Below are 13,028 nucleotides of genomic sequence, written 5' to 3' on the forward strand. Positions count from 1 at the left end.
TTCATTAATGTTTTCCAGAATTAATAGTAAGTAAATCTCAGATCAACAGTTCTGTATATTCCTTATCAGACTTCTAATTGCTCCAAGTATATTGCTCATTCTATTTCTAGGTGTTTACCTCTCTATTTACTATTTGGTACCATTCTTCTCCTCTTCCTTCCCATATGCTCCTTCATCTTCAGTCCCCACTTTCTTGGCATCAGTCTAAGTACAGTTGCATCCAGGTTGGGCTAAGTGAAACAGGCTCATGTTCAGAGGCCATTTAGAAAACAAGAAGATTATTTGAATTGAGTCCCTGACACAAGTTTTTGTAATTAAAATGCAACTACCCCAGGTAGCTGCTAGAGATTACAGACACAGAAATAAAAATTTGCCTGGTTAAGATTTTCGGTATAAATATCAGTAGTCCCTAATTTGAGTATTTCAGTATTTTAAAGATTGATATTCCAGTTTAAAGTAGCAGCCTCAGGGGATCTGATTGGGCTCTTTTTGTGAATGCTTCAGCTAATCTTTGTTGGTGTTGTTTAAATAAAAGCATTTTGATGCTTAAGTTTAGAACCTTGTATTTAAAAACAAACCCCAGACCTAAAGTCTGTCGTCAGTTTTCTCTGATGAATCAGATTTTTACCAAAAATCCTTTTTCCCTAAGTGGCTTGAAGAAAAAATTTAAAATTTTATGGAAATGCTTTGTGGTTTCTTAGCTAGTACACTGCTGATTTATAGGCAGAGAGAACTACATGTGTGACTATGTAGTCATTGCTGTTCGGTGTTAATTCTGTTTTGCTTTGCATTTTATCAACGTTAATTCTCAGATTGTTTTCACATATCACTAATCATTCCAGTTACAAATGTTTAATTTGTCATTTGGTGCATATTAAACCCTGCTGAAGAGTGTTTGGGCCCCAGAGTGTGTTTGTCCATTTCAAACATTGATGCTGGACTGTGGTTCTGAGCTCATTGTTCAAAAAAAGTTCATTCTTGACCAGAAGTGTTGAATTCCCTGCAGTGTTTGTTTCCTTCATGCAGCATCGAGCAAATTTGAAAAAGATGATTATTCACCTCACTCTTGGGATCTGCTTCAGTTCTTCTTATGGCTGTGAAGGCAATGCCAGCTCCAGGTCATGGCTTTGCTCAGCCTGTAACAGGCTGGCAGAAAGGAGGATAGCAGTTATTCATGGAAGCACTTCCACAGCCATTTCTCATTGCAGAACTGTGTGGATTCCTGTTCAAGGGGTGTGAATTAAAACCAGGAGAGATTTTCTTTAGGATGTAACTGCAGAAACACACTCCCATGCAGTTCTTTGCTTGGCCACTGCCTTGTTTTGGATAGGTCAAGCAACTCTTCCTTGGACTGTTGTATCACCAGCTGCTTTCTAGTTTGGAAAATATTTGTAGAAACAGTATTTTGTTCATCCTCTTTTTACTGATAGATATGGCAGTAGTGCAGGAGAGATTGTTGAGAGCAGCAGTAGTGATACTTGCAAGGGAGTAACAGAGAAGGCAGGACCCTGTTGTTGAGGAATGTGGCTGGAAGTGTCTCTTCTTGTGTGTTTATAATAAACACAGTGCAGTGAGAAGAAGAACTGTCTCCTTCTGAGGGGACTGTGGGTCAGTAGAAGGGAGGAGAAGGGGCATCAGGACTTCCCTGTTAAAATGCATTGATAAACCATGGCTGAAAACAACTCTGAGCTGTGAGGAGCTGCAGGGATGCCCTTGGCTTGCATAGCTGGAGTGTGTCCTATTGCAGCAGGCAGGGATAGGAATGGGGAAAGGGGGATCAGGGTCTGCAGCTGCCCACAGCTCTGTCTGTGCCTGCAGAATTCCCTGCATTGGAGCAAAATCCCAGGTTTTTGGCCTTACCCAGCCACAGGTTGTGTGCAGCCCTGCCTGGATGTCTCAGATCTCTGAGCATACTCCCCTTTGGTTAAGATGGGACTGAGCAGGCTGAGCAAAGTGCTCTGAAACACAGGTATGAGCCTCCTGTGTGAGTGTGCCAAGCAGCATTACTGCATTTCAAGTGACCTTTCAGTCTGAAACTCTGCCAAAGGGAGGGGAAAGGAAGCCACGGCTGACTCGAGCTCTGAGCAGAGATCCTGCAAACAGATGGTGTTTGCATAGAGGAGATTCTGGTCGGGTGCAACTCCACTACAACTCTTGGTTTTTGATGATTGCAGGCGGGCTAAACTCCGGCTATATTTGGAACAGCTAAAACAGCTTGTGCCTCTCGGGCCGGACAGCACCAGACACACCACTCTAAGTCTGTTGAAAAGAGCTAAGATGCATATCAAGGTAAAAACATTCATCCATATTTTTATTTTTTTCAAGGGAGAATCTTCCAGAATGTGTATCCATAGAGAGGAAACAAATTTTCACACAAAATCCATATCCATATGTCCCATCTTCTGGATTTATTGGCCTTTATTACTTGCAGGGATTTCAGTCACAGTGTCAAAGTTTAGTGGTTTGCAATTTAGCATCTCAGATATATAAAACAGTGGTTTTGTGATTTCTTAGTTGCTAACGAGTGTATTTAATACACTATAATTTAATTTATTTTACACTATAATTAAAAAAAAATCAAAGCTGTTCTTTAATTAATATATTTCTTTTTAAGAACCAAGCAAAGTAGCATTGTACTGAATTTACTAAAATGTAAAAAAGCCAGATCCATTAATGATAAAAAAATAATGAAATCAAAAATATCAAATCTATTAGTGAGCCTTACCCCATCAACATTTTGTTGACCAGGTTCTCATTTAAATGAAACAAAAAATTAAATGCAATCTCCTGTTAGTTGCTGCTCCCCTTGTTACAAGTTTAAAACAAAAAACAGCCTTAAATCTCACCTATGATCCAGCAGCAGTGCAGGTTCTACATTTGCACAAGTAATTCAAAGGAAATTATTTCTCAGGCCTTCTCTCTCCAAAGACACCTTCACTCCCATTTTCACTGTCATTGTTTTCAGGGAACAGGGTTATATGCAGAAATAAGACAAAGAGGTATTCAAATGTAAAAGTTAAAGAACAGGTTTCTGCTGCTGTGTCCAGGACTGTAATTACTCATCTGGCATTTTTTCAGTGTTACAGAGAAACAGGTCAAGAAAAGTGTCAGGCAAAATTGAACACTGCCAGTAATCTTGGAATATTTTGGAGAACATCCTGCTGATGCACAGCTTTAAGATTCACTGCTGTTAAAGAAGTGGCTGTGATTCATATGAAGAAATAAAGATTATTCTAAGCAAAACCATTCTTGTGAACAAGTTTACAGAGCTACTTTTTCAGCACTTCTAAGCACATTTACTCCAGCTGGGCAACCCCTGTTTTTACCATTTGAGATTTTGGCCTCTTGTTTATAATTCAGGCTAACATGCATGAAAGGCACTGCATGTGGTTTTTGTCTTGGGCTGCCCCCCTATGATGGGCTTATGCATACAAATTGAAGAAGTGTTTTTACAAGTGGCGAGTGTGTGAGATTAGCCCTGCAGTTACCATTTCAGCTGCTGATAAAAAAAGCTGGGAACAGATTCTTTCCAGATCTCTCTTGCACAGCACCAAGTACTCGTCTTCTGAAAACCCAGACTGAAGTTTAACTTTCTTTTTAAGATTTTAACTGAACCTGCCCAAACTGGGTTGGCATTTAATTGCTCCCCTTTTGTCAGGTCAGCTCCCTCTCCTGCCCTGCCAGAGCTTGCCCGTGCCCAGCTGGCATTTTCAGCACAGTTATTAGTTCTCAACTTTTCACACACACACACACCCCCCCCCACACACACACACTTACACCCCATATATTGAGATCTGCTCTGAAAGACTAGATGGTTTTGAGTCTCCTGGATATGAATCACTGAGTTCTTTCCTAAAATAGTTGTTAGAGTTTAGGATTGCAGCCAGGAAAATACAGGAAAAGGAAGTCTGATCAATTGGGCACATTTGGTTTGTTGTGTACATGGATGTACCAACCCCTTTTCCTATTATAACATTGTGTATCCACCTATGATGATTATCTGCAGAGTGTATTGCCTGGGAGGGGGCTTAAAATGTGGTGGAAGAAAGTAGATTTCATTGAGCCAGGAAACTGCCCCATTCAAGGGTGTCAATTATTTTAAAACACTTTTATTTCAGGCTTGCATGGGAACAGCAAGATCTCTGAAAGGGTTTTGCTTGTGTTTTGCTGTGCACTGTCCCAGCCCGCTCTCCTCACAAAACCAAGGCTAGGTTCATTCAGACGGCAGGGAGGAGACTTCAGCAGCTGTATTCAGTCCCTGCACATCTCCTAAATCTCAGTGATCATGTAAACACAGCTCACAGAGAAATCTGCTCACTCTTATGAGTGCTTTTACTGCTACAACCTGTAATTTACTGCATCAGATAATTTTTTTTAATAATAAAAGGTGTTTTGATTTGTGTATCCTTCATGCTTTTAATCCCATCATACTCTTACAATTTTTTCCCTAATTATGCAGTCAGTTTTTTTAAATGGCTAGCAGCGATTTGGAGAAGTGCTCAGTTCAAGTACAAAAAGGTACTTTATTCCTGTTACTGTATTTGGACCAACAGTGCAGCACATTTTATCGGGTGTGAAGCATTCTTTTTATTTGCAAAATTAATACCTGCTTTTATTCTGTCAGAGGGGAGATTTTAGGTAGATACGTGAAGGATCCTTTCACAGGCTGTTTGCCGAGAAATTCTGAATTAATACCACTGACTTTGTAGATATCACAGAATTGTCATACTTGCTCTGGAGAAGTTCAAGGAAAAAAAAAGAGCAAGAATAAAGAGAGTTGTTAGTAAATTCCTCCTTCTATATATAATTAATGCTGCTTATTGTTAATGAAGCATTTTAAATGCTAAAATTTTCCATGGCCTACGGTAGGAGGGAGAACATTCAGAGGCTCACGATTGTTTCTTTATGGTGATAGGTGGAGTAAGAGACTCATCTAAAGATGCATTATGTTCTCACTGAAACCTGAGCTGTGCTCGAGTTATCAAAGATGATGCTGGTTTCACCTGATAAAATGATTTAAATATTCCCCACACCCAAGGCAACAATAATTTGGTCTTAGCCAGGGAATGTCAGCTAGTGGCAAGAGAGTCTCTGAGGGTTTTTTTTTTAAATTATAATTATTTTTCCCCTATAACCATATATCTTACTGTGAAACAAATTCAGTCTGCTAAAATTGTACTGACCTCTACAGAATGCTAACTAAAAAATCGAAATTTTAGATTTAACTTTATATTAATTAATTAAAATACTTAAATTGCTTTGAAATTACTATTTATGAGAAGACCTTAAGTTACTTATGCTTTGGCATGGGTACAGACTGCCAGCTCACTGTGTTTCTCTCCCTTTAAGAAATTGGAAGAACAGGACCGAAAAGCTCTGAATATTAAAGAACAATTACAGCGGGAGCACCGCTACCTCAAGCGCAGGCTGGAGCAGCTCTCCGTGCAGGGCATGGAGCGAATCCGCACTGACAGCATGGGATCAACAATATCCACTGACTCTGAACAAGGTAACTCAGCCAGCCCTTCCCACAGGGCCTGCAGCAGCACGGGGGAAAAGGGACGTAGGGAAACAAGGAAATGTCATTTGGAACTAAAATCAATCTTTCAGCAAAACCCAGACAAAATTATAACATCGTGTGATTTGAAGAGTAAAAAATTAAGGCATCTTTTTCACATTCTTTGAAATTATTTTTTTTCCTAATCAGTTTTGAAGCTGTTAATATTGTGTATATTTTTAAAGCTATTTTTCCTGCATGTATTTTTGGCAGTTTTTTTAATAGTTACCATTTAATGTTTTGAATTTTTACTGTAATTATTGGTAAAGCTGGCATAATATTTTCTCATGGAAAAAAAATCTTATTTAGCCTAATTCATTTGTGTGAATAAATTATTTTCACATCATTTATTGTGAAATTTTAAAACATTTTCTGTGCAACGATCACCAAGGGTTCTGTGCATTTGTTTCTCATTTAAGACAGCTTGTCAAGCTGGCTGTTGCCATTTCTTATTTTCCCATTTGGAAGTTTTTCTGGCAGAACAGTGGCTCAGGCTGGCTGTTTCAGGGCCCAGGGGGATTGAGTGGATGGTCTTGGGGCAGTTACCTGGGGACAGGTGGCCACACCATGGGCAGCCAACACCTGCATGGCTGGAATTACCATGGACAGTTCTGCAGTAGGACAGACTCTGAGGGCTGGCTTTTTTCTAAATCAGTGTCAATCTGCAGGTTGGAACAGTTCTGGGAAAACATTTGGTATTTATCAAAGTTGCAGGGTGCCCCCATCACGGGAATGATTGGTATCCGATTCTATTGATTTAGGAGGTTGAACAATTGCTTTATTAAAACTACACTATATTACATTACAATTATATTAAAGAGAGATACTATACTATACTATACTATACTATACTATACTATACTATACTATACTATACTATACTATACTATACTATACTATACTATACTATACTTACTACTAATTGAAAAACTCGTGTCTGTCTGCAGACTGACAGTCCACACAGCTTGGACCTGATAGGCTAATTGGCATAAACAATTTCTACCAGAATCTAATTGCTAAATTTCTTTAGGTAAACAATCTTCTTAACACACTCTGTATCTGGAAAACACTAGGAGCAGCAAGCAGAGATAAAAATTGTTTTCCCTGTGCGCATCTCCAGAAAAAAACCTGAGAGAGAGAATTATGTCTCTCTGTTCAGAGAATGTGAATGCCACAGGTGTTGATGTCATGGAATATATTTATGTCGCTGAGGACAGAAGGAATTTTAATTCTCAGGTGGACAAGATGATCCTTTCCTCAGGAATTACTGTGCCAGTTCTTATTTTTTTTATAATTATTGCAACTGAAGTGTGATTCAGGTGTTGATTGACACTGGCCCATGACTAGTCGCTACAACTTTCTGAAAATGTGCCTTCTTATGTTTTCTTTAGAAGTAGACATTGAAGGAATGGAGTTTACTCCAGGTGAAATGGACAGTATTGGAAGTGCCAGTGATGCTGAAGACCACTACAGTTTGCAGAGCGGTTCGAGTGACGGAGGTTACACACATTCCCGCAGACTGAATGCCAGGCTCTCATAGTGCCTGAGTTACCTGCTCAACTCAGGACCATCTGACTGAAGCACTTATATATGAATATTCCAGAGGTGTCAACTGCCACTCTTCCGGGAAACCCCAACCACAATACTCTGACATGGAGGTTTCTTACCCACGGTTCCCTGCACTGTAACCACAATATTAGATATTGTAAATCATGGGTTTGCTGCAGAGAACTGTGGTTAGGTACAGTTGTGACTTAAAGCTAGCTTGATGTAGCCATCCTGCAAATTAAAGGAAATAAATTATGTCGTTCCATTCAAGAAGTATTAAATTCAAACTGTTGGAAGCATGGCGTAAGGGAGTTTGACAGTTTATTTTGATTTTGCAGAAACCATTTTCAAACATGGAAGAATAAATGAAATCTACAATGTGTTAGTGATTCAGAGATACAAAAACCTAAATCTACTTTTTGTGGTATTTTTTCATGAAAAAACCCCAAACCCAAAACATTTTGAATGCTATATAGTGGGCTCCATAGAGTAAATTCTTTCAGCAGTTGTTGTTTGGGTGAAGCAGGCAGATAAATGTTCAAATCTCAAATGATCTTTAGAAAAGGTCATATTTACAAGTCACTACTGTACTTCAAAATGGGGGAAAAGCCAGCTCTAATAATGACTTCATGTGGGATGATCTCAACTTTCTTTTGCTTTTTGTATTCAATATCCAACCAGCAGCAAATCATTCTATCCATGTTAACGGGAGCAGTAGAAAGCAACATGGCAGTTTTAACCTGTTACCGTGGAGTGGATGACATTTGAAGCATTTCAGTGGTTTTATGGGTTGTTGTTTTCATTTCTTTCTCTGAAGAATACAGAACTCAAGTGATCCAGTTTGTGATAGTTAATCTTTCCTTGCAAGGAAATGAAATCTCTGTTTGCTTGTATTTTTTTTTCTTCTCTTCTATTTACACATGTCAATACATTCTTATGGAAGGCATGGCTTAAAATTACAGTATTCAGCTAGAAGATAATTAATTTTTTTTCTTTTGCACACTATAATTGCATTTTCTATTCTTAAAAAAGTGCAAAAAAATTAAAATGTATGCTGTAAAACAGCAAAGTTTATTTAGTACTCATCAAGCTGTTCAGAACATATTTACCCAAATTGTAGCAATACTATGAAGATGTATTTTAATACAACTTCTGCTTAGTGAAGTCATTAGAGCTTGGCTTGCCGGGTAAGAAAAAAATGGACCAGTCTTTGCATTATCTGTTTAAAGAAGGTCTTTTAAAAAAATAAAAAAAAAAGAAGAAAAAAAAAGAAAAAAATTGAAAAAAAAAAAAAGAAAAAAGCTATAAACACTTTTAGGGAAGTGATTTTAGCAAGTGTAGTCTATATTTCCTGTAAGAGATTTTGTATTATATTTTCCTAAATGTTCTCATTTACTTGTATAAGGAGGGGAATGGTACAGACCCAGACCAGAGTCTCAGGGACTCTTCACCTTTGTCATATTGTGCCTTGGTGACCATTTATGTATGCCTCTCCTTCTCATTGTTTAAAGGACAACTAAGCTTTGTTTCAAGACCCTCTGTTCAAATGGTCAGTTGTCCACCTTCTTACGGATGAAGCAGAGAGGTGTATTTATATCTTCACCCTCTCACAACTGATTCAGTGTGGCTTTAAGTAAAATCATGAAATTAGGTTTTGGTGCGAGGGTTAATTGTCTTTGTATGAGCCCTCCCTTGGATTCTTCAGCACCCAAATCTATTTTTTGTTAGCTTATAAAGTCAGGGTCTCTGTGAGACCAGCGCTCAGTGGCTTGGGAAACACAAACGTACTGTGTAAGGCTATGGGATGTCCAAGTGTGGTGCCATTTTTAGCATTCAGATACAAGACCTCATGACAGACTGACCATAATGATCAAAAGCAAAGGTTCAGTTGTTCTTTCAACATCTGACATACGTGTCCTCCCTTTGGCTCTTACAACACGGAGTAGAAATATGAATACATTTTGTGGCAGCTTACAGATCCTTGTTTGCACTCTCGCTTACTGCTTGGAACTTGCCAACAAGGAAACGTATACATTTAATTTACATAACCTAATGGATGGCCACCCCTACTTTGGCTCTGGGGAGGGGCCTAAGGTTATCAACTCTGGCAGCTGAATAAGAAAACAATTAACCTTTTCTGTGATGCAGGTTTTGGTATTACATTCTATACACCTTGCATATTACTAAAATCCTCATTGTTGGGGAAAGCACACAGCAATATACTCATTGTGTGTAGCTGACAAGCAGCAGAAATTACTAGCTCCTTTGGTGCATATGTAACTAATTTCCAAATCATGGAAAAAAAAATAAAGAGTTTACTTTAACACACGACTGTTAACAGGAAAAAAAAAAAAGAGGCTAGTATATTGTTGCTGTTCATTTATTATATAATGAACACATTCATGGATTGTAAAGTGTTTCCTTTCATGACAAGCAGCTCTTGCACAGAACCTCCTAATGAAAAGAGATTTGAAACTTACAGAAGGAAAAACGAGACTTTAAATTGAACATTATTGTACCTTAGGTCAACCTGAAATTTTCCTTTTAAAGATGAATGTGCTAACTTAATGAGTTCTTCCACGCTGGGTATCCATGGCTTTGTAGATCTTATATTTTCAATAAAAATTACTCGAATAATCTTGAGTGGAAATAAAAAGGGTTTATTTGTTTTTACTTTTTCAGTTGTTACAGCTGGGAGCTATTAACGCTGGTAAAGAAAAATGACACCATACTGCCTGTGTCATTCTCCCTCAAGCACAGCCCAATTTAAGGTGGAATTTTCAGGCACAGCCCCTGGACAGCAGCAGCCCCGTTAGAGGCACAGCAGATCCTAGGGTCAGGTTTGGGGGCTGGCCTGTCCCCATAGCAGAGCTGCAGGCAGTGGGGCAGTCGGGGCTCTGACATTCTTTTAGGTTCTGCTGCTGAGCAGCCAGTGCAGCACTGCCTGTGGTCACAGCACCTGGGATGCAGTGTTATTTTTATTATTTTTTCTCAGCTGGACACTTGTGTGTGTGCCCTGTGGGTCTGCAAGTGTACCTGTGCCCACAGTGGGGCTGCAAAAAGCAAACTGTTTGTGCAGGATGAAATCCTGCCCCCACCCCGGCAGCTCTGCCGTGTTGTGACCGCGCTTTTAGCAGGCGAGGAGGTGCTGCTGCTCAGTTCATCCATTTCCTCTGCAGTTACCACACTGGAAAAGGAGTAGGGACAAGATTACAGGGCTGCTAGGTCTCCTTCTCTGTGAAAGGGGCTCTGGAGAGATGAAGTCATCGCAAAGTTCTTTTTCTGGAGACGCTGAGGTTTGGCCTGTTTCCTGGGGGAGAAGAAAGGAAGGGCTTTCCCTTGCAGCACGCAGGTGTCAGAGGATGCACGCCTCTGCACTGCTCCGGGATTAGTGCTTCCCCCAGCTCCCTGCCTGCACTCTGGCATCACCACGGGGAGGCACAAAAAAAAAAACAGCCTCAAATTGTTAGTTCTTCCAGTGCATATTCTCTGCTGCAATTCAGAGGATGAATCCTCCTTCGCATCCATCCTCTCTCTGCCCAGTTTGTACCGTGCCAGGCCCATTGCAGCTGATTTATTTATCTTCTGAATAGAGCAGGTTTGGCAGTAGAAGCTCTGCAACACATTATTAACCAGAGACTGGATCCTGTATGGTCTTCTGCAAAGAACAAACTTGGTTCAGAGTGAGTTTTAGCAGGTTAAAACAGAAATAAAAAAGCCTCCCAAAAATCCATGAGAATGACAGTTTTCCATGTGCTGTTTATAGATGTGTTTCAATCCTAATTTATTAGTATAAGATTTGGAGTTGAAAAAAACGACATAAAATCTAACACATTTAACTTGTTCTAACTTACAGAATTAAGACTGACTTCAATGGTGTTATATTTTTGACATGGATGAGTATGGGTTCAACTATACCACATGCATATAATTATAGACCAGAAAAAAAGTTACTCATTGATCTACAAATAAGTTACAGTGACAAATACCGGTTTTCTGAGCACCTGACTGTGCACTTTGCATAACCCATTTCAGTGGGTGAACTTAAAATACCAAAAGAGGAGAACTGGGCAACAGAAAGAGGTGAAGTTACAAGTGTGGGGTCTGCCTACAAACCTGCTCTGGGTGGGTACTTCTGCTTTTCCTGGAGGTACTTACAGCAGTCTCTCCTCCTGAACAAGTGATTATTTCACCATTTTACTAACTTTTTGGCACACTGGCAATTAGTGGTGAAATTTTTCATCCTTGCGGATCAGCCATGTGGAAAGAAACACATTTTTGAAAAGAACCACATCATCACAGCTTTTAATTAAGTAATATTAATTTTATACATTTAATTTTATGATGCTGCTGATAAAGGAATGTCTTCAAAACAAATTACTCTTTCATAAATCTGTTAAATTTGTTTTTTAAAGAGTAGAGGCCATCAGTTGTGTGTGGTATGAGCCAGTAACAGTGCTGATATTTAATCCATTAACTTACACTTTCCAAAATTGATGGAAGAATAATTGAGACCCTTTAGGAACCCTTTAAGGAAGAGCTGTACTCCCTACAAATACTAATGGGGCAAACACATCAGAAATTAATTTTGCCAGCAATGAAATGAGCTAATTTGCTTAAGTGACTGTCTAAATGCACTGTTGTTAATTGGTAGCTGTAAAGAAAACATCCAAGTGTGTTCTGTAGCTACCCAGAATTAAAATGAAGGGGGTACATGAAACAGAAAAGACCATTTGGTCACCTTGGCTGTTCTCTCTGCCTGAAGTATTGTAAATAAGCCCAGGAAAGGATTCCTGGGGAGACATGGCCAGCCAGAGGCCTGACTCTTGGCAAAGCAGAGTGAAGGTGCCCCAAGTTCACAATTCCTTTCTTTCATTTTGCACGAGAGGCATAAACTGTGGTTCCACAGGATTTATGGCATTGGAAGGGTCTGTGCAGGAGGGATGTTTATGATGAAATTTTGGTGCAGGTGAAGCACTGACTGAGAGCCTTCTGCTGCTTACTGGTACAATTGTTACCTAAAGGTGTTAGTGGGGGGTTCTGTGCCAGAGCCTCTGGGTCCCAGAGCCAAAGGAATGGTTCATAGTCTGTGAGATGCATTTGACTGTACTATACAGATTCATTGTACACACGTACATGGCGCTTGCTACGTTCTGTAGCACACGGAGTATTGTGTTGTATCATTATCTCGTCATGATATAAATACAAATTTTTATACCTTTTTGTTGTGTTACTCAGGTTTTTTTTAAACTTTCATCACTTGTTTTTTGTGCTTTGTGTTTCTTCTCTTTGCAGTTCTTTACATACTGCAAATCTTTACATGTCAGCTTATTTCATGTCAGCTATTTCATAAGGAGCTCACTGAGTTTTAGCAATTCAAATTAATAGCATGGTATGAAGATTGGGGTGCTACTTAGACTTCTTTTACACACACTGGCCCATTGAAGCCCCAACAGTCATTAATCTTATTTGTCTCTAACCATGGGTGCTGTATAAATTTCCACTGTTACATTTCTGAAGACAAACTAACCTGTTTGCAAAGTGCAAATTGAAATGCATTAATGTCTGTTCTAAGTAATTATACTTGAAATAATTTCAGCTCGGTACAAGACAGGGAAAAAAGCATTAAAAGACAGCCTACAAGTTCTGCATGTTTATTTTGTCAAATATGAAAGTCACATCACAAGTGATGTGCAGCCAGACAAAAACAAGCATTTTAGCTGATGAGAGATGAGAGGAAGGACAAAGCTGAAATCCTTCTGTAAATTACATTGTTTTCTCTCAGCTGCAGTGTGTGACATCCCCTGGTTTGTGTTTCAGTTTGTCACACATGTTGGTACTAAATACAGTGGTACCTTAAAAATACAGAAATAGTAGTTTTACATTGAAATCATGGCCAGTAGCTAGTTCATACATTTATATT

General features: G+C 39.2%; 1 protein-coding gene across 3 annotated transcripts in view; it reads left to right on the plus strand.

The window, feature by feature from the left end:
• MXD4 (MAX dimerization protein 4) overlaps positions 1-9,761 on the plus strand; it is a 39,490-nt gene extending 29,729 nt beyond the window's left edge. For all 3 annotated transcript variants that reach the window (XM_063157511.1, XM_063157512.1, XM_063157514.1), the window contains exons 4-6: positions 2,175-2,289; positions 5,350-5,509; positions 6,949-9,761. In XM_063157511.1, coding sequence (XP_063013581.1) covers positions 2,175-2,289; positions 5,350-5,509; positions 6,949-7,097 — 424 coding nt within the window. In that variant the 3' untranslated portion in view covers positions 7,098-9,761. The remainder of the gene's footprint in view (positions 1-2,174; positions 2,290-5,349; positions 5,510-6,948) is intronic.
• The last annotated feature ends 3,267 nt before the right edge of the window (positions 9,762-13,028 follow it).

Source organism: Melospiza melodia, chromosome 5 (genome assembly GCF_035770615.1).
Source record: "Melospiza melodia melodia isolate bMelMel2 chromosome 5, bMelMel2.pri, whole genome shotgun sequence".
Classification (NCBI taxonomy): domain Eukaryota; kingdom Metazoa; phylum Chordata; class Aves; order Passeriformes; family Passerellidae; genus Melospiza; species Melospiza melodia.